This window comes from Phyllostomus discolor, chromosome 3 (genome assembly GCF_004126475.2).
Source record: "Phyllostomus discolor isolate MPI-MPIP mPhyDis1 chromosome 3, mPhyDis1.pri.v3, whole genome shotgun sequence".
In the NCBI taxonomy this organism is placed as follows: Eukaryota; Metazoa; Chordata; class Mammalia; order Chiroptera; family Phyllostomidae; genus Phyllostomus; species Phyllostomus discolor.
This window is the reverse complement of record NC_040905.2, coordinates 117,237,406-117,262,818: the sequence shown is the minus strand read 5'-3', so window position 1 is coordinate 117,262,818 and position 25,413 is coordinate 117,237,406. Positions and strand designations below refer to the sequence as shown.

General features: G+C 41.0%; 1 protein-coding gene, 1 long non-coding RNA gene and 1 other non-coding gene across 8 annotated transcripts in view; 1 reads left to right on the top strand and 2 right to left on the bottom strand.

Moving 5' to 3' along the window:
* XPO6 (exportin 6) overlaps positions 1 to 25,413 on the top strand; it is a 117,049-nt gene that overhangs the window by 21,696 nt on the left and 69,940 nt on the right. For 5 of the 6 annotated variants that reach the window (XM_036021191.1, XM_036021189.1, XM_036021188.1 and 2 more), the window contains exons 2-4: positions 8,173 to 8,263; positions 11,897 to 12,009; positions 13,043 to 13,240. In XM_036021191.1, coding sequence (XP_035877084.1) covers positions 8,173 to 8,263; positions 11,897 to 12,009; positions 13,043 to 13,240 — 402 coding nt within the window. Of the gene's footprint in view, positions 1 to 8,172; positions 8,264 to 11,896; positions 12,010 to 13,042; positions 13,241 to 25,413 lie in introns of those variants that run through there. The other variant, XM_036021193.1, reaches the window with a different exon arrangement.
* Positions 9,624 to 16,919, bottom strand: LOC118499610. The gene is made up of 3 exons (XR_004902110.1): positions 16,717 to 16,919; positions 9,757 to 9,759; positions 9,624 to 9,635 (listed from the first exon to the last, which is right to left on the bottom strand). It is a non-coding gene; the product is annotated as an uncharacterized LOC118499610 (long non-coding RNA).
* Positions 22,791 to 22,920, bottom strand: LOC114514547. The gene has a single exon (XR_003686077.1). It is a non-coding gene; the product is annotated as a small nucleolar RNA SNORA38 (small nucleolar RNA).

Sequence of the window (25,413 nt, the reverse complement as noted above, 5' to 3'; positions counted from 1 at the left end):
TCGGTTACCTCCTGAACACGCCCCAATAGGGGACCAAACCCACAACCTAGGCGAGTGCCCTGACTGGGAATACCTTTTAGTTTATGGGACAATGCTTCAGTCAACTGTGCCACACCAGCCAGAGCATACATACCATTTTTTTCTGAACTATTTGAAAGTAAGTTGCCTACATCATGGGCTGTTACTCCTATGTAGTGTGTTTCCTAATAGGGATATTCTCTTACATAATCACAGTGCAGTTTTTCAACTGCGGTTAATTGAATGGTTCAGATTTGGTGCTTTTATCTGATATACAATCTGTATTCTAATTTTGTCAGTTGGCCCAATTATGTTTTTTTTAAGCATTTTCCCCCTTTAGTACAGAATCTAGGCGAGAATCAGGTATAACATTAACTTGTTATGACTTCTTAGTCTTTTAATTTATGGTTTAAAATTTTTGAAACCAGTACACCTGTCCATCGGAAGCTAATTGGTGTTTTCTTGTTTTTATGTGCTCTCCAGTGGCGCATGGATAGGTTTTCCCAGCATAAAACACACTGTCCTCTGTGTGCTAGATACTGTCTCTAGTTGGTCCCCGTAGAGACAGAATATGCTGCTGCCACTTTATCACCAACACAGTGGGACCAGTTGGGTTTTCTGAGCCAGACTCCTGGCAGTCATCCTGCTTGTAACTCATGGTCATCAGCAGTAAACAGACCCTTTTGTTGATGGAAGAGACAGAAAATCGGAGTGGGCCCAGCCCCCACCTTGTTCAGGGGTCTACTGTACTATGTGTATCCCCGTCTCCTCTATGTTTACCTGCTTCCACCTCTTACAGACAGGCTGAGGGATGTCTTAACATGCGTGTGGATGGAACTGAGGTCAGGAGAGCTACCTCACCACCTACTAGCTGGGCACTTTGGAGTGAGCGTTCAGTGCCCTAGGGTTTCAGCGACTGCATTTCTGAGTGTTGGATTTCGGAAATTCAGCTGGTTTTACCAGTGTGCTTTTGGGAAATAAAGTGAGGTATTTGCTTCATCATAATGTGTTTAGGTATTTTTTTAAAAGACAGTATCTGTAGTCTGAGATACGAGTAGTGACAAGAAAGATGGAAAGACTTGTTCTGAGTGTCATTCTTCTGACTGGGGCTTCCATGGTGAGCTTTCCTGCTTTCTAGTGTTTTGAGTTCACTTGAGGAGGGGATGGGTAGATGTCACATTGACTCCCAGTGTGCAGTACTTTAGACTTAGTATTTCATCCATACTTCATATGCAGACCAAAGGCTGAAGAGATTCCGCCCCCCCTCATCTGTTTTCTTTGTGGTGGTGAAGAGTAGGGAAGAATGAGAATGTTCTTTTGTGAGTTTACACATCCGCGATAATCCTGTTAGCTTCCAGAGAAAATGACACAAGATGGAATTTCTTAGCTAGTGGCACCTGTTGTCACACAGGAGGTGTGTTTGGAATGCTATTATGGGATCACTTTTCTCAGGAACCATTATGTACAAGCAGATAGAGTAATAAAGTTCAGATATGCTGCAAGAATATTTGAATGGGACTCTGGGATGTTATCTTCATATTTTTTTAGGTTTTGTATCAAGGAGGCCATGAACCTGAATACAGGAGGCCATGTGATTCACCTCCTTGTAGGATATACAAAATATGCCTCTTAGAAAAGTTTAATTTAAAAAAGTTTAATTCCAAAAAGTTTAATTTAAAGCTTCTTCTAAGAAGAATCATTCCCCCTGCAATACCAGTTTTGTAAAAGGTTATTCTTTAGAGAGGAGTGTTGTAGAGACAATTAGGTAAAAATATTACACATTCAATCAGGGTCTGACAAAACTGTCATCCAGGTATCTTATTTTAAGGAATAAAGTGCTGTACTATCCACCTGCTGTCTCAGTATTGTTTTTAGATAAATTACTATTAGCAGCCTCCTGTTTTTCAGAACATGTTCATTGAGTGCTTCTGAGCAAAGGTCATTATGATAAGAGTCTTTACGGGGGAAATTTAAAAAGACTCATGTACCGGCATGCCTGAGAAACTAAAAGTGGTACTAATAGTCTTCTTGTTCCTTTTACTCTTGAATTTGGTCTGAAGTATTTGAGCACAAGTTCATAATGGATGGTGTAGAAAATGCAGAGATAAAAGCAGTCTTTTTGCAGACAGTTTATGTTCTAGTATCAATGAAATATTAACAGTTGCAGGTAGGACTTTTAGCTCCTACTTTCTGGCATTTTTTACTATGCACTTTACATCAATTATTTTATTTAATCATCAGAACAATCCCATGTGTTAGGTTCTTTTATTATTCCCCATTGTGCACAGGAGGGAAAAGTGCCAGCCAGGCCAAGGTTGAGGTACATTCTGATTTGAACCCAAGAAAGTGATCACCAGAGCTTGTGCTCTTTTAATTGTACCATTCTGAGATGAGCAGAGATCAGTGTCACGGGCAGAATTCTGTAGTACTGGTCAGAGGACAAAGACAAAAGATGAAAACAGGAGGGAGCCTTAGTAAGATATTGCATCAAGGTTGAACTATGCATTGCACACCCAGGAACAAATGCATGATGAGAATTTGCTTATGAGACCTGCTGTGAATGTTCAGACTGAGTGATGGCTTCCTGTGGTGAGTAATGGTGAATCAGACATGCTTTTCTTCTTCCATCCTCCTAGTGAACTTCTCTGCATTCTTCAAAATCCAAAATAAATTATCACCTCTTGATGTTTTGCTGTTTCCCTCAGAGTTAGTTCTTCTTGGGCTCCTTATATGTATGTCACCACTGCAGGGTGTACAGCCTCAGTTCTACTTTCCTAGGCCTGGGTCTGCCTTCTCCCTCCGACACCTGCAGTTCTTTGACAGTATCAGTTACTCAGTGAGTGTTGAGTTTATTTGTGAATGAATAGCTCACCTCAGTCTTAGAGATTTTAAGGCTCTTTAAAGCTAGGTATAAAATAATTGTGGCAAAAAATGTATATTTATGAGAATTTATGTGGTGGGGAAATACATATTGGATTAGAACTGGGGAAGCTGACATCAAGGTGACCAGGTTAAAAAGAAAATTATAGTCATCTAGGCAGGAGGTGGTTAGGGCCTGGTAGAAGTAGTAGTAAGGGAAAGCTGCAAATTTAAGAGATAGTGCCAAACAAGCAGTCAGACCTGATGACATTGTGGGCATAGAGGGTTTGGAAAGTGTCAAAGAAGATTTCAAATTATGTGACTCTGTCCTTCTTTCAAATTTTTCTCCTAATTACATGATTATGGGTCTTGGTTGACTTAGTAATTTCATAATAAATGAGTCAGTAGTATAGTTTCATAATAAACTGAGCCATGAACAGTGCAATAAAAGGAGCGGATAAATTAAGGCAGGCACAGTTGAGACCTCCACTTTGCAGATTTTAACTCTTTCTGGAACAGAAAAATTTGGTTATTTTAGGTATTTCATGGCTCTCCAAGAGTATATTCTGAGCCAAGTTTAACTCATCATCCTGCCCAAAGATTTTAATTTACTATTGAGGTAAGCCAGGTAACTCTTGCGGAAGCAGAGGCTGATGGGATTGTAATAATTTGTATTGCTACCCTGGCATCTCTGAAGAAGAACAGGTGATGGTCCCTCGGAATCCAGGAGTTTCATGTTTAGACTTCACCTGCAGGCTAGCCGCAGGCACCCAGATTGTTCTTAGTAGTTGTGCTAATACAGGAAAAACACAATTTCTAAGTTCACTAACTCAGCTATTAAAAATAGGAATACTGTTAAATTTTTTTTTTTAGATTTTATTTATTTATTTTTTAGGGAGGGAAGGAAGGGGGTGGAGAGAGAGAGAGAGAGAGAGAGAGAGAGGGAGAGAGAGGGAGAGGGAGAAACAGAAACATCCATGTGCGGTTGCTGGGGGTTATGGCCTACAACCCAGGCATGTACCCTGGCTGGGAATTGAACCTGGGACACTTTGGTTCCCAGCCCATGCTCAATCCACTGAGCTACACCAGCCAGGGCTGGAATACTGTTAAATTTTGAAAAATTGTGTATATATACTTACAGAAGAGGACACAAATCATAATGTAAAGTGATCATTCTTGTGTAACTAACACTAAGATATTCAGCATCTCAGAATCCGTCCTTCTCAAAGGTAACTACTATTCTGATTATACCACCATAGATTCGTTTTGCTTGTTTTTGAAGATTATTAAAGGAATAATGATGTTTTGTCTTTTTTTCACTCAACATTGTGTTTGAGAGATTCATTCATTTGCATGTAGCAGTATTTATATTCATTCTCGTTTTACAGTATTCTGATGAATAAGCCACAATTTATCCATTTCACTGGTCACTGTTCACGGACATTTAGGTTCTTTTGACTTTTTTGGATATTATGAATAATGGTGCCTGCTGTGAGTATTTGTGTACTTTTTTCCCCTTTTTTTTCTGGGGTGGGGGTGCGGTGTACAAATTTCTTTTGGATGTATTAACAAGGAGTAGAATTGCAGGATCATAAAGCACTTATGGGCTCAGCTGCAAAGTGGTTTTCCAGAGTGGTTACACACGTGTGCACTCCCGCCAGCAGCAGTGTGTATGCACATTCCAGTTGCTTCCCGTCCTCACTAATACTTATGACCGTCTTTTGAATTTTAGCCATTTTGGTGGATGTGTACACTGTCTTGTTTTTAATTTGCATTTACTGATGACTAGTGAGGTTGAGCACTTATTTTATGTATTGGCCTTTTGAATACCCTCTTATTATTTGCCTGTCAAAAGTATTGTTTGTCTTTTCCTTACTGATTTGAAGTCCTCACTTGACCTCCACAGGCTCTGTGACTTCAAGCGAAACAATGTATATATAAAGAAACCAATTTTACCACAGGCTAATTGATAACAAGAGTAAACTACTACATCATCTCATCAATGGTGAACAAAACCATGTTACTCCTAGACCTGCTGTACTCTGATGCGAGTTCTCTGTTGTCTATATTAAAAATATCTTCTCCCGTTTTGTGGCTTTCTCTTTATACTCTTCATTGTTCCAGCTATCGAATATTTTGATTTATCAATCTTTTCCTTTATGTTTTGTGCTAGTGCTTTTATGTGTCCTGTCCAAGAAATTTTACTATCCCAAGATCATGAAGATGTCCTATATTCTCTTCTGGAAGCTTTGTTGTTTTACCTCTCACGTTTTCTATGTATAAGTCAACTGGAATTTTTTGGTCTCACTTGGTTTGAAGTTTATCTTACCTGCTCCTAGTTCTTCAAGTTCTGGGCCTTAAATCCCAAGCCTAACGTGGGAAGCAGTTGGGTGTACCTGACTCCTCAGTGTTTCTCATAAGTTAGGGCAGTGTTTGAGTAGCCTGTGGGAGTTAAAGCCTCTTCTTCTTCCTCCTATATCATGACTCTTGTTCTTTGTTTTATGTTCTTTGTCCCCTTATTACTTTAAAGTGTAGTCTGTCGGGAATATTACCACATCTTTTACTTACCATTAATTCTTGAACCCACTGAATGTGGATTTTCGCTTCACCACCGGCATGAAACAGCCTTGTTGCCAAATGGGGGGCATTTTCTAGTACCCTTTAACCAGTTGTAGGTCTTGAACATGTTTTTTTGTCTTTGCATCTCTATTGTGATTGTTGACCTTGACAAAGTCTCAGTCTCCTTTCCTTACATAGTTTCATTTTGAAATCCTGTTGGAAAGCTCTTCAGCCTGAGGGTATGAATCTCTAGTTTTGAAGTAGGTCTGACCCCTTCTGTTGTTTTGTTGTGGTCTGTGTTCATTTGGTATCTAAGATACCAGATGATACCAAATAAAAATGATAGCAGCAATAACTAGGGATTAGATAATTTAGAGCTTTCATAGGTCATTTCATTTGATCCTCATAAGGCCCTAGTGAGGTAGGTATTAGTATTACAATTATAGAAATGATTGAAATGCAAACAGCACATTATAATTTGTTTTACGTGAAAAACACCAGATTTGGTTATAGAGTTTCTTTTTTCATGAACCATCATTTGGTGGAAGCATCCATCCTGTGACCCTTGTGGATTCCCTTTTCTTTCCACTTTCTGTTGGAGTGTTAGCTTTTGGGGGTGGAGCAGGGAGGCAGGGTGAATGGGACTGAGAGTGGAGATACAGTTGGATTCTTTGGGGAGATCGTTGGGAGCTTGCCCCAACAGCCTTTAATGCAGGGCCAGTGGTTGTCAGGGTCACAAACTTCTGCCCTAAGAACCAACATGAAGTAACTCTTGGTGGTTGACTGCCTGAATGTGGGGAGCTCAGGTTTTTTCCCAGGATCTACTCTAAAGTGATTTACGACAAGAAGAGAGCACGTGCCGCTTGGAGATACGTCCTTCGTTTTCAGGACTCCCTTTTGGCTCCAGGAGAACTATTGATTTATTTTAACCAAATAACTGACTTGAGTTCAACAAATACCTGTTACATTTATTTTTATTTTTTGTCAGTAAGTTGTTTTACCATGTGAGATTTACCTTTGATTCTTTTAAATCTTCCTATAAACGTTTTTTAAACAGCAAATTCTTTTTTTTCAAATGAAATGATATACCAATCAATTCATGAAATAGACCAAAACATTCTTTTTTAATATAAATTTATTTTAGAAATTTGAATTTATAGCATTTACTTTGAAAGTCAACGAATGAGAACAGTGAGGCTGGTTTGAGCAACGCAGAAACCTGAAATGGGTTGAAAAGATTTCAGTCTTACTTTAGTCTCACATTCTAGTTATTTCTACATTTGAAAAAATTGTATAGTTTTAAATTAAACAGTTTAACTTGCAATCCAAGGATATTTTTCAGTTGAAATGATGTATTGGTTTGAAAAGGATGTAGAGGGCTAATTTTTATCATAAATTCAAAATTTGGTTAAGAAAATTCCTCATATTCACAAGTGTTAAGACTGTTGTTGTTTATCACCCAGCGTATCAGAGTTCAGTTGTCATTGCACAGCCATCAGACTGTGACCATGGCAGGGGAGGGACAGCGTGCTGACAGTGCTTGGGCACCGCGGCCCTGGTGTGCTGAGCAGTGTGCCGGCCTGCGCTAGTTGGTGTGTTTATGGATGGCTGATGCGGGCCTGACTTAGCTTCAGTAGTTGGCAGTCGTGCTGGGTTTATCCACAGAGATGGCCCCTCTTCAGTTTTTTTAAAAGTCATTTACCAAGTGGAGGCCTCCAGTAATATTCTTGTTTGTTACATAACACATTTGAATAGGGACTTGCTGCTTTAAAACAGTTTTTTATAAGTTAACTCTCCCTCCAGGGGCGATGGAGAGGATGGGTGGGAAGATGGGAATTAAGAGGTAATTAAGCAGCCAACTGCTGTTGGCTCTTAATTATCTCTGGGTAGATTAATGCCAATGAGGAATCAGAAATGGTCTAGGAATGCTCACTTTTTGCAGGTGGGTTGTGTGAAGGAGTGTTGACTGAAACTCTGCTGCAACTGATGGTCCCATACTTCAATGAGAGAAGAGGAAGTGGGTTTGGGGCTCCATATGAAAGAGAGGCGGGTGGCGAGCACTGGGGTCTTGGGCCCCTCTCCTCTCATTCTCCACCTGAGCTGTTCTGCTGAGAGTCCGGCTGCCCCTGTGGGTCTGTGATTGGAGGTGCTGTCTGATTTTGAGTTCCTGCTCAGTGTGGCTCTTAGCTGCACCTTAAGCTCTGCTGACTGCTCATGTGAATCAATCACATTGAGAGTCGACTGGACAGATGACTGGTGAAGCACCTGGAAAAACCCCAGGAATCCATGCAGCAGTTTAACTACAGTTGCTCTGAATCAAAATTATTCAGACATGTGGCAAATGTATTGTTGACAGACAGTCAATAGGGAACCCTAATCTTTTCCCTGAATGTCTTCATGCTGCCTATTCAGTCAGGGTTATGGGCTGTTAGTTTGCTTTCAGTGTTTCCAGAATTAAATTTTGAATTGTTTGCTCCTTTTTTTAAAGCCTAAATAATTGAAAATCAATTGCACAGTAGCATGAATATATAGAGTATACTAAGACTTTGGGTTTTGAACCAGTTGGAAAATGCCCTTCAATTTTTATGGCTTATATCATGTATTTGAAGAATGTTGAACCAGGGTGTTTTCAGGAAGTAAATTACTATTGCTGTTGACCAACGTGGAAGGAACTGGGGAACAGTAGAACTAAAGATACAATTTATTGATTTTTTTTTTCTCAAATTTCTTTGTTAGGCATCTGAAGAAGCCTCCCTAAGGGCATTGGAAAGTCTGATGACAGAGTTTTTTCATGACTGTACAACCAATGAAAGAAAACGTGAGATAGGTAAGTGAAGTGTTGAGTTGTAAAGAGTCATTTATGATGGGAAGGACCCCGTGGGCAGGAAGGAGTTGGTAGCCTTGGCTGGGCAAGCCTGCATGTTTCTCTTTGAGTTCTTGCTCTCTCTGCTCTGGTCCTGCTGGGTGGTGGCTGGTGAGGTCTGCAAATCTAGCTACAAGGGTGATAGTGTGGTCCATAGAGCCCCCTGTGATCTGTAGTGGTGGATTTTCTTTCTTTCGGTGAAGTGTGGGAAACCCTTCCTGCTGCTTTGGTCTTAACTCAGCACTGTTGAACTTTATAAGAAGTCTGTGACTATTAATTTTAAAAAGCTCATTAAAGTATCAAACGGGTATGTTTTTGTTGTGTAGATATCTAACCTGAACCTCATCTAGCACTCAGAAATCCTTTAACTGGTATTGCCTTTGGGGGCTTCTTGCTTCTTTTTCCTTACCATTTCCTTATCTTGGATTTTTTACCCATTCTGCAAGTTTTGATAAATGAAGACTTCAAACAACAGAGAGATGTAGGTGTATTTACTTCAGGTCTTCTGGGAACCTCAGCACCTTTTAGAACTTCTTTGAATTTTATAGTCATTGACATGAACAATATTCTTTAAAGTATACTTTAAACTAGGAAGTATATTCAGGTTACCAAATATCTGCCGGAGGGACATGTTGCACTCTGGTCCCAGAATAACCCTTTATCCTCCCAGTCCTCATTTAACCCCTGAACTTGAAAATGAAACATTTTTCTCTATTCAGACCTAAAGGTTTTTCCCTTAGATGTCTGTATCAACCTTACATTCATTGCTTTTGGCCGTCTCCTTGGCCGTCTTTTTCTATGTGGAAATCTGTGGAGGCCTGTTTCTCTGTCCCACTTGGCTTCTCTACCACTTGACAAGTTAGGTGTTATAGTTGACTTCTGCCCTTGGTCCAAAGCTTGATTAGGCTTTGCATTTTTAGGTGGCCAGTATGCCTTTGACTACAGTCCATTTTCCCTTGCATCCTTTGAGGAGCACATCAGCTCCTGCTTGATGCCTACTTCTTATTTATTCTAATTTTATGCCTGGTAGTCTCTTGTGGGCTTGCCCTGTACATGCCTTTCTTTTCTGAGGGGGTTCCCTGTGGAGAACCAGAGCATTTATAAACAAGGGGTACTGACAGCTGAGCCTAGTAGGTGAACGGGCATTTGGCTTAGAGGATTTTCTCTGCTTCCCTAGACCTTCTCTTAATACATAGCCCAATCCTTCTCTTGCTCCCAGGGTGATCCCTGTTAATTTTATGCTACCCAAGTACTTTATTGTGAAAACATCACTGGTGATTTTTACCAAAGAAGCTAAAGGGTCTTTCCCTTACATCAGTTCTACTATGGTTGAACACTTAATTTCTCTGAAGTCCTGTTTTTCACTTATACTTGAATGGTTTTTGGTTTTTATCTTAAGTTTTTGTTTACAAAGCAAATATTGTTCACCTTCAGCATTTACAAATTAAAAGTGGAACATTCTGAACATGTTTGTATTCATCTGATTTAAAAATATCTTTAATCAGATGCTACAAATGTCTAATTTAAATGAAGGCTAAGGGGAAGCTGGGATTTGGTTCTATGTAGGGGGCATGTCTTAGTTCACCTTTATTCCAGTGTGTGGGCTGGAACCACTTCTTGTTTCATTTTTGATGTCATAGGATAAACTAAGGCCATCCTAGCTAGGCGGGAGAAGGGAGAGAGGCTCCATGTGTTCTCCACCAAAGATGTGTTATTACTGCTCTAGAGGTAAGAGCTGTTAGCAGGAAACCTCAAGAGACAACCTAGTCGTTTTAACAATGTTCTGAGGAAGCTGAAGCATCGACGAAGAGCAGTGATTTGCTTGGGATCAGGCTCAGTGAATTGGTGGCAAGGTCTAGAACAGGACCCCGAGTTCCTCATTTCCAGCCAGAGCTCATTCTCTCTGGTTTGACGTCACCTCTGGGATTTCTAGAAACTCTTACTTAATTATAAGAGTAGACCATCAGCTTCCTTTTATGGAATATATATATTTTTAATCCTCACCCAAGGACATTTTTTTCCATTGTTTTTTTCTTTTTTTAAGATTTCATTTATTTAGTTTTAGAGAGAGGGGAAGGAAGGGAGAAAAAGAGGGAGAGAAACGTTAATATGTGGTTGCCTCTCACCCACTCTGAGCTGGGTACCTGGCCTGCAACCCAGGCATGTGCCCTGACTGGGAAATCAAACCAGCGACCCCTTGGTTCACAGGCTGGCACTCAATCCATCGAGTCACACGATTCAGGGCTTTTTTTTTTTTTCCATTGCTTTTAGAGAGAGGAAGGGAGACAGAGAAAAACATTGATGCGAGAGAGAAGCATCGATTGGTTGACTCCTGTATCTGCCAAGGCTGGGGATCTTTTGTGTACAGAGATGGGGGTCTTGTGTGTCTGCACCCGGCCTGGGGAGTGGCCCTGACTGGCCATTGTCTTTCGGTTATGGGATGACGCTCCACCCAACTGAGCCACACCAGCTAGGGCCTTCTATGGAATTTTTAGTGAGGCTATCTTGGTGCCTTTAGCTTAAGTTATAGGGTCAGAGCAGTGACTTTAGGATTAGAGTGGGCTGCTACACTTCCTGCTTTTCCAAGGGCTTTCTAGAATCTCTGAGGTTTGTTGCTTTTGTATTTTTACCCCTTTTCTGTTACATTTCATGGCCAGTACAGCAGGTTAAGATGGCAAAGGGCAGCATGTCCAGACTCTTAATGCTTACTTTCTTTGGTTCTGGCTGAGGTTACCAGCAGCCTAAAGAGGAGGAAAACCATTTCTAACTGATTTGATGTGGACAGGGTTGTGCCTGGCATCTCCCATAATTGCTATTCTTATTTACTTTTTTTGGGTGGTAGTTAAAAATAAAACTGAACCAAATGAAGAGAATTAGCTATGTTGAATTCACTTGCATTTTTGTCTGTTCTTCATTTACAAGGTTAGTTTTAATCTTTTCCTGCTTCTCTAGCCGTCACTGTGCATGCTTGCACAGTGTGAGTGAATTGGGGGAGAGATGTGTACAGGGTCCCGCAGAGTGCCTGCTTCAGTGCAGTTGGTAGGGTAATAATATGGGTGCAATAACTTACAGTTTTATTTTGAACATTTCACCTAAAATCTCATATGGTGTGCCTGAGTGTGATATTGTTATGTTACAGAATTACATGCTTATGATTTTGAAATAAAATATTTTGTAATAAAAAAGTGGTGTTATTTGTGCCAGACTCTGTATATCTCCTACCCCAGAGGAAACAAGTTAACAATAACCATCATTTATAAGGTGAAATGATAATCTTAAAACTGTTTATCCACACCTAAGGTTAAGTAAGAACTTTAACAATGAAAGTTTCCCTGCCTAAAAAACGTGTACATTAGCAAACGCACTGACTTTAAAATGGTTGAGCACACCGTCGGTGCTCATGGTCACCCCAGAGTTGGAAAAATATTGTTTGGCCTGTCATTTCTATGTTTAAAAATCAGCTGGATTTTATAGTTGGTTTTGACAGCATTAACAGTATGGAGGGAAGCACGTTTAAAAAATTATAAGACAGCCCAGACTTATATTAATTTCATGTATTTTCAAAGCCTTCTTTTGTTGCTATTTTAACTTTTCCAGAGGCGCTTCTTAATAACTTTGCCCAGCAAATAGGAGCCTGGAGATTCTGCCTATATTTTCTCTCCAGCACCAGGAATGACTATGTAATGATGTATAGTTTGACAGTATTTGAGGTAAGTTGTCAGATAATTTTACCCTGTTCTGAAAAGTATTTTGTAGTCATGTCACCATGTCACTGGCACTAGGTTTTAGCTTTGACGTACACATGGCAGGAAAACAGTAGTAATTCAGCTCAGGGCTTCTCCACATGCTGCCTTTATCCAGGTGTCTGGGGTTCCTGGGCACTTTTTCATCTTCAACTCAAAGGTAAAGTGGGGTTAGGTAGGTAGGTCATTTGTGGTAGCATGTAATTTTCCCTCCACATTGTCATTTTAAAAAGAAAGATAAAAGTTTGGGAGGAGGGATGGTATCTAGAATACTCTCATTCTAACCACAAAAATTTTCACTTTTATTGCTCCTCTTCCTATTTTTGTACACACTTTTAAAATTATTTGTTTGTTTTTAATGCTAACCTGAGGATATGTTTATGATTTGTTTTTTAGAGAGAGAAGAAGGGGCGGGGAGAGAGAGAAAGAGGGAGGGAAAGAGAAACATAAACATTGATGTGAGAGAGAAACATCACTTGGTTGCACCCTGTATTCGCCCTTATGGGGGATTGAGCTTGCAACCTTTTGATGTATGAGATGATGCTCCAACCAGCTGAGCCACCCAGCCAGGGTCTATGCACACTTTTAAAAGACCTAATTATAATAATCATATTGCTCATGCCATTTTGTATTCTGCTTCCCCCCACTTTATATTATATTTCTGTAAGTGGTTATATCATTATTCACCAAGCCATTCTCCTATTTTTGAACATTAACATTTCTGTCATTATTTTTTGATGGCTGTTAGAGACAGTGACATAATGGAAAATTTTTACATATACAGTTTTTTGTTTCCATTAAATTATTTAGCAGCTCTTTCTAGAAATGGGATCATTGTATTACAGATCTGAATATTTTTATTACTCTTGTTACCAAATTGCCCCAAACTTTTGTTTAAAATCAGGGTTTCTTAATTGAGGTGCTATAGCTAACCATTGAATGTAAACCAGTTATTTTTATGTATAGATTGCTAACTTTAAGATGTATGTTTGTTTTTCAGAATCTGATCAATAAAATGTGGCTTGGAGTCCCATCTCAGGATAAGATGGAAATCCGTAGCTGCCTACCCAAACTCCTTTTGGCTCACCACAAAACCTTACCTTACTTTATCCGGAACAAGCTCTGCAAAGTTATTGTTGACATTGGCCGTCAAGATTGGCCCATGTTCTACCATGACTTTTTTACTAACATTTTACAGGTAAGGCTATACCTGAGGAAACTTTATCTTGTACATAGCTTGTTTGTAGAAGTGATTATTTCCTTTTCTTGAGGAAGAGTTTTAAGATCAGCATTTTGTATCTGCAGTAGTGAGGTCAGTGTAGGACAGATTCACTTAATTTTGTATTCTTGAGACATGTACATACCTTTGAGCAGTGGGGAAAGGGCAGGGGAAACCCAGTTGCTTTGTTCACTCTTGTGAAATTTTGTTCAGCAAATATTTGAAAGTCTGTTAGGTACTGTGTCAGGTGTCGGAGTAAGAGGATGAGGCCTTCAGTAGTCATAATGTGGCCGTAGTGGAAGCATGTGCAGAGTGCGGTGGTGGCATAGCAGTTAGGCTCAAGGAGCTGAGGGAGTTTCTGTGTGGTGGGTGACGAGATGAGGTGTGGTGCAGAGGTGCAGAGTAAGAGGCTAGATTGATGGGCAGGGGCCAGACGGGATGGTCCTGGCTCAGTGGCAAGTTTGGATAAGGGAGAAAACATGTCACATCTTTGTGTTGGAATGACAACGTTAGCAGTAGTGTGGAGTCAGGGTTGCAGAGGGGCGAAGCTGGAGTGAGGGCAATCAGTATGGCTGCTGTTGGCAAAGCTGAGTGAGACAAGGAGGACCCGAGCCCAGCAGAGGCCTGCCTGCTGGGTGGCGGTGAGGCACTCAGGGACTGAGTCAAGAGGCTTTGGTCGGTGGATGGTCAGGGTCAAGGAAGGGAGGAATCGAGGATGTTTTCCAGGTTTTTGGCTTAGACAGCAGATTGTCTAGGCCAGAGGTAAAGAAAGAAGGAATGAATTTTGATAGACGGTGAATTCAGTTTGACAGAAAATGTATTTAAAATTGTGCGTTTCTTCTGTATGTATCTAGTGAGACATTAGGAAATGTGGATCTGGAATTCAGGAAAGAGGTCTGACTACATACAGGTCAGGCTTGGAAGTCATCAGGGAATAAGTAGGTGGGACCTAAGAGGGAGATGGTGTTCCTTCAAATCATGTGATACAACTGGAAACATTTTTGTATTATTGAGACAGTCTTTTAGTGTGCATGAAATGTGTATTAATGTACAGTTTATAAAAATAAATTTTCCACAAAATTGATTATAATCTCAGTGATTCAGGATTTTCTAGAACAGTACCATTTTCTAACATTTTGCCTGTTCTTACAATCCATTTGAATGATGCAGCAATTAAAAAAAATTCAACATCAGTATTGCTTTTTTCAAATTGCATGTCAAAATGTCACACAAATTCTTCATTCAATTTTGTTTTGTTTGTTTGCTAATTTAGAGTTCTGCTGAATTGATAGTGTACATTGATGCATTTACCATATTTTGCCGTGTATGGTGAGCTCCTATGTATAATGCGCACCCACGGTTTTGGCTCAAACTTTCTTTTTTTTAAATATATTTTATTGATTATGCTATTACAGTTGTCCCATTCCCCAACCCCCGTATTCCCCTCCACCCTGCACACCCTCTCCCACCCACATTCCCCGCCTTTAGTTCATGTCCATGTGTCATAAGTTCTTTAGCTTCTACATTTCCCATTCTATTCTTGCCCTCCCCCGTCTATTATCTACCTACCATCTATGCTACTTATTCTCCATACGTTTTCCCCCTCCCACTCCCCTGTTGCTAACCCTCCGTGTGATCTCCCTTCCTGTGGTTCTGTTCCTGTTCTAGTTGTTTGCTAAGTTTCTTTTGGTTTTGCCTTAGGTAGGGTTGTTAATTGTGAGTTTGCTGTCCTTTTACTATACATGTTTTTTTATCTTCTTTTTCTTAGATAAGTCCCTTTAACATTTCATATAATAAGGGCTTGGTGATGATGAACTCCTTTAACTTGACCTTATCTGAGAAGCACTTTATCTGCCCTTCCATTCTAAATGAAAGCTTTGCTGGATAGAACAATCTTGGATGTAGGTCCTTGCCTTTCATGACTTGGAATACTTCTTTCCAGCCCCTTCTTGCCTGGAAGGTCTTTTTTGAGAAATCATCTGACAGTCTGATGGGAACTCCTTTGTAGGTTACTGTCTCCTTATCCCTTGCTGCTTTTAAGATTCTCTGCTTCATTTTTACCTTGGCTAATGTAATTATGATGTGCCTTGGTGTATTCCTTCTTGGGTTCAACTTCTTTGGGACTCTCTGAAATTCTTGGACTTCCTGGAAGTCTATTTCCTTTGCCAGATTAGGGAAGTTCTCCTTTATTATTTGTTCAAATAAATTTTCCACTTGTTGCTCTTCCTCTTCTCTTTCTGGTACCCCTATAATTCAGATGTTGGAATATTTAAAGCTGTCCTGGAGGTTCCTAAGCCTCTCCTCATTTTTTCGAATTCTTATTTCTTCATTCTTTTCTGATTGTATGTTTTTTTCTTCCTTCTGGTCCACTCCATTGATGTGAGACCCAGTTTTCATTCCATCACTGTTGGTTCCCTGTGCATTTTTCTTCATTTCACTTAGTGTAGCCTTCAGTTTTTCATCTAATTTGCGACCAAAATCAACCAATTCTGTGAGCATCCTGATCCACCAGTGCTTTGAACTGTGCATATGATAGGTTGGCTATCTCTTGGTCGCTTAAAAGAACTGGTTGCAGGGCTTTCAAATTCTGTTTGAGCCATCTTTTTTTTTTCCACTTTTGGCTTGGTTGCGCCTGTTACGTATGAGGGGCAGAGCCTTAGGTGTTCACCAGGGCAGGTCACCCTAGTTGCTGGGTTGTGATGTTGTATGTGGGGGCGGGGTCCGAGAGGAAACAATGGTGCTTGCTTCGTTCTCCTGGACCTCAGTCCCTTCCACTGCTTCCCTGGAGCAAACTGGGCCCCTTCGGTGCCAGTTCCTTTGTGGGTGGGCTTGTGCACCTTGTGGGACTTTCCAAGGACCTCTCCTGTGAGGCTGGGAGTCTCTCCCTGCACCTCAACCCCCAGAGGTGTTTTCAATCAGTGCCCCAAGGCTCTATTTCCTGGCACTGTGATCCTGGGTTTCACGCACTGCCTTGCTTCACAATCACTGCCTTGCTGGGTCTGCTGGTTGCCACCCCTTGGCCGGGGTCTGCCAGCTGCCGCTCGCACGCTCAGGGTCCAATGGTCTTGTGTGCCCCAGATGCCTTACGCACCCGGTCCCAATGCTCTCTGCTCTCTGTGCCGTGACCTGTGCCCGGCTGCCCGATTCCGCCCCTTCTACTGGTCTGGATGAACAGGTCTATTTTAACTTTTTTGGTTGTCTGACTTCCATTCCAATCAATTTTCTGTCAGTTCTGGTTGTTATTCTGTTTCTAAATTGTTGTTGTTCTTATCTTGATTGTGGAGGAGGCACAGTGTGTCTACCTATGCCTCCATCTTGGCTGGAAGTCCCCATTTCAAACTTTCAGGAAAAAAAATCTTTCAAGTTTTTAATCCAACTATTTATTTATTTATTTATTTATATTTAGACTTGTTTTTGTATTACAAAGGAATTTTAGCATTTGTTTTTGAATATACTATGGTACAAGAAATTTTATGTAACAAATAATTACAAAACACAAGAATAGATACAAAGTATTTTAGGTACTACCCTTGTATAATGCTCACCCTTATTTTTCCCCTCAAAAATTTGGGCAAAGTGTGTGCATTGTATATGGCAAAATACGGTGTTCACAACTATTTGTTGTATCCTAGGCATGTGCTAAGTATATGGTAAGGACAAATAACTAAGTATATGGTAAGGACAAATAACTATTTCCTTTTTTTTCTACTATATTTTATTGATTATGCTATTAGAGTTGTCCCATTTTTTTCTCCCTTTATTTCCCTCCTCCCTTAACCCCCCTCCCACCAGCATCCCCCCCCCATTAGTTCATGTCCATGGGTCATACATGTAAGTGCTTTGGCTTTTCCATTTCTCATACTATTCTTCACCTCCCTCTATTTTGTACCTACCATTTATGCTTCTTATTCCCTGTGCCTTTTCCCCTATTCCCCCTCCCCCACCCATAACCCTCTGTGTGATCTCCATTTCTGTGAATCTGTTCCTGTTCTAGTTGTTTGCTTAGTTTGTTTTTGTTTTTGTTTTTTTAGGTTCGGTGGTTGATAGTTGTGAGTTTGTTGTCATTTTACTGTTCATAGTTTTGATCTTCTTTTTCTTAGATATGTTCCTTTAACATTTCATATAGTAAGGGCTTGGTGAGGATGAACTCCTTTAAACTTTACCTTATCTGGGAAGCACTTTACCTGCCCTTCCATTCTAAATGATAGTTTTGCTGGATAGAGCAATCTTGGATGTAAGTCCTTGCCTTTCATGACTTGGAATACTTCTTTTCCAGCCCCTTCTTGCCTGCAAGGTTTCTGTTGAGAAATCAGCTGATAGTCTTACGGGAACTCCTTTGTACGTAACTCTTCTTTCCTCTTACTGCTTTTAAGATTCTCTCCTTATCTTGGGTGATGTAATTATGATGTGCCTTGGTGTGTGCTTCCTTGGGTCCAACTTCTTTGGGCCTCTCTGAGCTTCCTGGACTTCCTGGAAGTCTGTTTCCTTTGCCAGATTGGGGAAGTTCTCCTGCATTATGTTTTCAAATAAGTTTTCCATTTCTTGTTCCTCTTCTTCTCCTTCTGGCACCTCTATGATTTGGATGTTGGAACATTTGAAGTTGTCCTGGAGGTTCCTAAGCCTCTCCTCACTTTTTTGAATTCTTGTTTCTTCATTCAGTTCTCAATGAATGTTTATTTCTTCCTTCTTGTCTAAACCATTGATTTGAGTCCCAGTTTCCTTCACTTCACTGTTGGTTCCCTGTACATCTTCCTTTATTTCACTTTTCATAGCCTTCACTTTTTCCTTTATTTTACAACAATACTCAACCATTTCTGTGAGCATGCTGATTACGAGTTTTTTGAACTCAGCATCTGATAGATTGGCTATCTCTTCATCACTCACTTGTATTTTTTCTGGAGCTTTGATCTGTTCTTTCATTTGGGTCATATTTTTTGTCTCTCTACACCTGTTACATAGTAAGGGGTAGAGCCTTAGGTGTTCACCAGGGAGGGGCCACCCACGCTGCTATGTTGTGGCCCTGTCTGTGGGGGAGGGGTCCAAGAGGGAACAGTGCCGCTTGCTCTGCTCTCTGCTGGTTTTTAGTTACTTCCCCCGCTACCCACAAACAAATTGGGCCCTTCTGGTGCTGATTCCCAGGTGGGTGGGTAGGTGGGTGGGTGGGTTTGTATATGGTATAGGACCCTGTGGGTCTATTCCATGAACTCTCCTGTGAGGCTGGGAGTTTCTCTTTCTGCCTCAACCCCCACCGGTATTTTCAACGAGAGGCTTTGAGGCTTTATTTCCCCATGCTGGAACCCTGGGCTGCACAGTCTGTCTCGCTCCTCAGTTTTTCCTCCTGGTTTTTCTGCACACAAATGTGGGACTGCCTGGTCCTCCAGCTCCTGCCTTGAGGCGAGTCCTCACAGCCCCGGCTGACAGTCCCCTCCTATGAATTTGAATGAATGTTTCTTCTTTAACTCCTTGGTTGTTGGACTTCCATACAGTTTGATTTTCTGGCAGTCGTGTTTATTTTTTGTTTTTAAATTTGTTATCCTTCTTTTGGTTGTGTGAGGAGGCAACGTGTGTCTAAGTACACCTCCATCTTACATATCCTGTCTTTAGGGGGCTTATAAATCTCGGGGGAGGCATCAGTAGATGATAAGCAAATCAGTACTTTTAGGTAATTAAAGAATTATGATGAAAATTAAATTCAGGGTAAGGAGAAGGGGAATATCAGGGCATGTTATTTAGATGGAATGATCATGTAAGGCTTTTCTGACAAACAGATATTTTGAGCAGAAACCTGAGTGGAAGTGATGGAGTGGCACATGGGTATCCAAGGGAACATCGTGTTAGTCAGAGGGAACAGCAGGGCACAGAACCTGGGGAATGGCACAGAAGCTGAGGTGCCTGGAGCAGTAGGATATGAGGTGAGAGGCCTTGCTGGCTCTCTCTGATTCACTTGCCTTCGCTCCAAGTTGAGGGCAGTGTGGGAGCTCTCCATGGCTCTCTGAGGTTGCTGGGAAGTCCATTGTAGATGGAAAAGACCAAGAAGGCTGGCGTTCATCCTTGGGTGGGTTACTGGCATGTGCGGTGAGAAGGAGCAGTGGAGTGTGAGTCAGCCACAACCCTGCCGGTAGCAGGTCAGGAAGGTCCATGTTTTCACCCAGCTGGGACCGGTTCCTGTGATGAAGAGTAGACATTTCCTGTCCATCCTTGAAGTATAATTAATGATGATAAGTGAAAATATGGAAGAGTGTTTTTAGGTGAAGTGCTCATGGAAATTTAATTTAAAAGGCTAGTTTTGCCCTTTTTTGCCCTCTGATGGTTCCCTTTTTCTGCCCCTTCAAAAATGACTCTGATCTCATGCAGCCTTCATGACTTTGAAACACTGCATAGTGGATAGGGCACTGGAGTGGGAGGCAGTAGGCTTGGGGTCTGTGTCCACTTTTGTCAGAAATCATTTCTGGTTTTGGTAACTTAATGTGAACCTCCATTTCCTCTGTAAAATGAGAGGATTGGACTAAGTGATCTTTAAAATCTTTTTCATTTGTATTATCCTCAGCTGCTTATTTGTCCATGACAACCAGTCAGTGGCATGAAAACCATGTTAAGAGTGATTAGTACTCAGTTGCTGGCATCTCTGATAATGATAATAAAGTGAACCTTTTCTTCAGGTATTGGTAAACAAGACCAATCCGGTTCTGGAGTCAGCTTCATAGTCAGACGATGCCTTGATTAGCCATCCATCTAAAAGATGTTTTGGGGTCAGTTCCATCATGGTTTGCTTGCAGCCTGGGGTGCAAAGTTTTTAAGTTTAAAACATTTTAAACTGTGACAGCTGAGACATCTATGCACCAGGCAGAGAGGAGTTGATTCAGGGCCCCAGAAAGATACTTGCAGTTCTCTGTGTTTTTCTACCCTTTCTGGGCCACTGGAGAAGGAAGTAGTTGAAATCAAAACGTCCTCCTCCACCCCTCCCTTCCCACATACACTAGAACACACACCACACCTTCCTGGAGAATGTGTTCATGTGTTCTTCAGATTCCTGAAATCTGCTGAGCTGGATCTGTGGTCACACTGCGCCTTGGCCAGGTAATTAAGGAGCAAGCCTAAAGCGGTGTAGGAAAGAATGGCATTTTCTCCTCTGATTGGTGGTGTAATAAAAATTGTTGAACCTTTTCAGATGCTCACACCGAGAACCTGAACTTGATCTTCAACTTAAAGGTGCTTATTCTCTGTTAAAATAAATTTCAGAGATTCCTTAATGTTGTGAGCTTAAATTATGTATATGAAGACAGTAAAGGAAAACATTATTTTAATAAAACCTCCTGGACACAAAACTAGTGGGAAGTAAAATTAAACATTTTATCAAGCTGTTCTTTCAAAGAATAACTCATTTTTAGCATGTTTCTTCCCTGTTTCCCTTCTCTCAAATGATCATAAAAAAGAGGGCTTTAAGATACATTTTTCCATATTGTTGGAATTTATTTATGGGAAGCACAGAAGCATTTCATATCTATAGGAAAGTGTATTGTCAAATGTAATATTCGGTAGTAGGAGTCATTCCCAGCTGAGAGAGTAAGATTGAGGGCTTGGGGGAAAATAGAGACATGGCAGAAAAGAAAGAAGTAAACAGAAATCTTGTAAAATATGGATGGATAACCCAAAAGTCTCCAAATGAAATAAAGGGTGCTCATGAAGGGTCAGTTCTGCTCTATTATGGAAGGAACATTGTTAGGTGAGGGTTTTCTGTTCCTTCCCTCCTGCATTATCTGAATGTAAGTCAGTGTTAGAAATAGTTCAAACTTGTAGAAAATGAAGAGAAAACTTTTGGAGGCTGTATTTGAAGTTTTATTGTTCAAGAGAACTGATTTAATAGAGAACGTTTTTAAAAAATGAGGTAACATTCACATGATAGATTTCAGGTGGACAACATGGTAACTTGATATCTGTATACTCTGCTGCGGGCTCACCACCAAAAGTCTGTTTTCTGCCTGTCACCCATAAATACCATTTTTAATGCGCCATTGAGTGCTACTGTGTTTATACAATGCTGCTTCTGAGGGCAGTTGAATTTATCAAAGTCCCCATGATTGAGTACTTTTCCTACTCCTTGGGGATGAACTTTTCCTTGGTATGCAGTGGGAAGAGTTTTCAAGGCAAAATAAAGCACCTGCATTTCTTTTTTTTTTTTTAATTTAAATCTTTTTATTTTTCAATTACAGCTGACATACAATATTATATTAGTTTAAGGTGGTAAGACATATAACTTAGTAAGAGATCATCTCAATAAAGTTGTACCCATCTGACACCACACATAGTTATTAGAATATTATTGGCTATATTCCCTATGCTGTGCTTTATATCCCCATGACTGTTGTGTGACAACCAATTAATACTTCTTAATCTTGTCCCCTTTTTCACCCGCCCTGCCAATCTCCTCTCCCATCTGGCAACTGTCAAAATGGTCTCTGTATCTATGAGTCTGTTTCTGTTCTGCTTTTTTGTTTTTTGTTTTTGTTTTTTTTAGATTCATTTGTTGATAGATATGTATTTATTGCCATTTTATTCATATTTTTTATCTTTTTTCTTTCACCTTTTTTTAATTCTCGTCTGAGGACATGCTTATTGATTTTAGAGAGAGGGGGAAGGGGCAGAGAGAGAGAGAAGGAGAGAAACATCAGTGTGAGAAAGAAACATTGATCAGCTGCCTCTCATACATCCCAACCGGGGACCAAACTTGCAACCTAGGCATGTGCCCTGTCTGGGAATTGAACCTGTGACTTTTTGGTTTATGGGACGACACTCCAACCAACTGGGCTACACAGCCAGGGCTTAAAGAAGACCTTTTAATATTTCACGTAACACTGATTTGGTGGTGATGAACTCATTTAACTTTTCCTTGTCTGGGAAGCTCTCTATATGTCCTTTGATTCTAAATTACAGCTTTGCTGGGTAGAATAATCTTGGTTGTAGGTTTTTGCTTTTCATCACTTTGAATATTTCTTGCCACTCCCTTTTGGTTTGCAAAGTTTCTGTTGAGAAATCAGCTGACAGTCTTATGAGAGCTCCCTCGTAGGTAACTAACTGCTTTTTTCTTGCTGTTTTTAATATTCTCTCTTTGTATTTAATCTTTTGCATTTTAATTGTGATGTGTTTGGTGTGAGCCTCTTTGGGTTCATCTTGTTTGGAACTCTGCACTTCCTGGACTTATATGTCTATTTCCTTTACCAGTTTTCTGGCATTTTTTTCAAGTAGAGTTTTAATTTTTTGCTCTCTCTTTTCTCCTTCCAGAACCCCCATGATGTGATGGTATGCTTGAACTTGTCTCAGAGGCTCCTTATACTGTCTTCATTTTGGGGGATTCTTTTTTTCTTCTTGTTGTTCTGATTGGGTGTTTTTTTCTTTTCTTATATTTTAAATTGCTGGTTTGATTCTCAGCTTCATGCACTCTACTGCTGATTCCCTGTAATTCTTCATTTCAGTTAGTGTGTCTTTCATTACTGACTGGTTCTTTTTTATGGTTTCCATGTCTTTTTTTAAAAAATGTGGAATAGTTAATCTTGAGCCTGCAGGAAGCAAGCTGCCCCAGACTTTTCCAAGTCCACATTTCTTTGCCTCCAGTTCTTACGTGCCCAAAGACTGGGAATCACAGACACGCCTTTGTAGGTGGGTTCTGTGTCATTCTCGATGCTGTTAAAGTTCTGTCTTAGTTCAACTACTTTTGCCCTAAGTTCACTGAGTATCCATATAACTGGTGTTTTGAACTTTTCATCTAGTATTTTGCTTGTCTCTGTTTTCCTGGAGTTTTGTTCTGTTCTTTCATTTGGGGCATATTTCTTTGTCTCCTTATTTTGGCACCCTCCCTGTGTTTGTGTCTATGTATTAGGTAGAACTACTATGTCCCCTGTCCTTGGTAGAGTGGCTTAATGTAGTAGGTGTCTTGTAGGGTCCAGTGGCACAGCCTCCCCTATCACCCAAGCTTGGCATTCCACCCCTTTGTGGGCTGTGTCCACCCTCCTGTTGTATTTGAGCCATGATTGCTATTCTCTTGTCAGTGGGAGGGATTTACCCCTAGGCCAGCTGATTCAACTGCAAGGACTGGCTTTGACTACCAACAGCTGTGGAGGATCAGCTGTGCAGGGGCCCATTTCCCCCAGAGCAGGACTTAATTCATCCGGGCTTTGGTGCCCGCTTAGTCTGCCCCTTGAGTGTGTCTCTGAGGAGGTGGTTGGGTGGTAGTTTAACATGGTCTAAAGCTGTCCACCAGGTGTGCTGGCTCTGGGGCCTCCCAGGAGGTGTAGGTCAAAGTCAGCTACTGCCTGTGTTCTGCTTGGGACCACCCTGCATGAGCTACAAAGCTGTCTGTGGATGGATGCTGTTTGTGCTGGGCTTGGAGGTGCCCAGAAGAGGGCTGGCTGCAAACCACAGCTGGCTGCTGCTAATGCTGGGCCTGGGGCCACTGAGTGAGAGGTGTGGGGCATGTTCAGGCCAGATGTTGCTTGTTTGAGAGATTTTAGGAAAGTCTGAAGCAGGAGCCAAGACAGGCCATTTATATGGAAACGGCACTGGAAACAGCTTGGGCAGGCTTGCAAGTTTGGTGGGGTGGGGCCTTAGGGAATCAACAGGGTGGGACAAACAGTGATAGCTGGGTTGTTGGAGACTCAGATGTGGCACCCAACTGCCAGTACCTGTGAGGGGAAGGGCTCGTCAGAGGAACAGTGGCCTCTGCCACCACTTTTGTCTGGGAGAAAGCGGTCCCTCGGCTCTCATCTGTATGTCCCTGGTGTCTTTCCAGCTGCCATGCCAATACTGGAGATCAGAAAGAGTGAGTCAAGAGTGACTTTGTTTGCAAGCCCTTTCAGAGGAACTGCCTGGGACTCCAGAAGCCCTTTGTCTTACTCAGTCTAAATTACTGCTGATTTTTACAGTCAGAAGTTACAGGAATATGGGAACTTCTCTTCCCAGCACTGGAACCCTGGGCTTAGGGGCCTGGTGTGGGACTGGGATTCCTCACTCCTTCGGCGGCAGGGGGGGGGGAGTACCTCTGCAGCTGAAGTATCCCTCCCCATTTTTATATGCCACACATAGGTGTGGGACTAGCCCATTCTGTGTCTCCACCCCTCCTACCAGTCTTGATGTGGCTTTTTTAAATCCTTAGTTGTAGGACTTCTATTCAGGTCAATTTCAGAAAGTTTTGAATGATGGTAGTTCTGCAGTTTACCTGTTATTTTGATATGGTTGTGGGAGGATGTGAGTACTACGTTTACCTATGCCACCATCTTGACCAGAAGTCTGCCCTATATTTCTTGAAGTGGGGAATATACATTGTATTTGGGTGTAGTTCCTGGTGTCCTCTTTCCTTAGTTTGTAGACTAAGAAAATAAAAAATTTATTTGTATCAATGAATGAACTACATTTAAAGTTAATTATGATTTAAGAAAATAATTGTGTTCCTTAAATTGTTCTCTTACAGATTTTAGCATATAACTCAACAGAGAATTTTAGTGGCAACTCATTTCCATTTACCATTTCTGGAAACCAGAAAATAAATACAATAGTAATGTTTTGAATTTTGTGAAATTGATTAGAAAGATATAAGTAGTGTTATACTATTTAAGGTGTACTTTTTTTCTGTTTTGTGTTTAAGGAAACTTTCTTATGGTGTAGTGAAGGGGTGTCAAACTCATTTTCACCAGGGGCCACATCAGCCTCAAGGTTGCCTTCAAAGGGCCGATGTAACTTTAGGACTGTGTAAATGTAACTACTCCTTAGCCAGGGGCAAGGAGCTCGGCGCTGCGGCCAGGTAGAAACAAGGTGCTGGGCCGGATAAAACAAGGTGGAGGGCGGATTCGGCCCACGGGCCTTGTGTTTGCCACCTGTGGTGTAGTGGATATTGTAGGTGCTACCAAAAATAATTTAATTTGCTGTATAGTATTTGCAAAATTATAGCTGTAGTTACAGTTTAATAATGTGCATACTGCAGTGTTTCTGCTTGCCACATGTTTAATCTTGAACTTGCATGAAGCATACAGAGCTTAGAAATGTACACTTGATTTAATACCTGAATGTTGAAAAGATACCACAGATTGGTTTACACACAACTAATACATTAACCTGGGCAAAGTAACCAAAGCAGTGTTTAGAATTTGGACGTGTATAAAAGT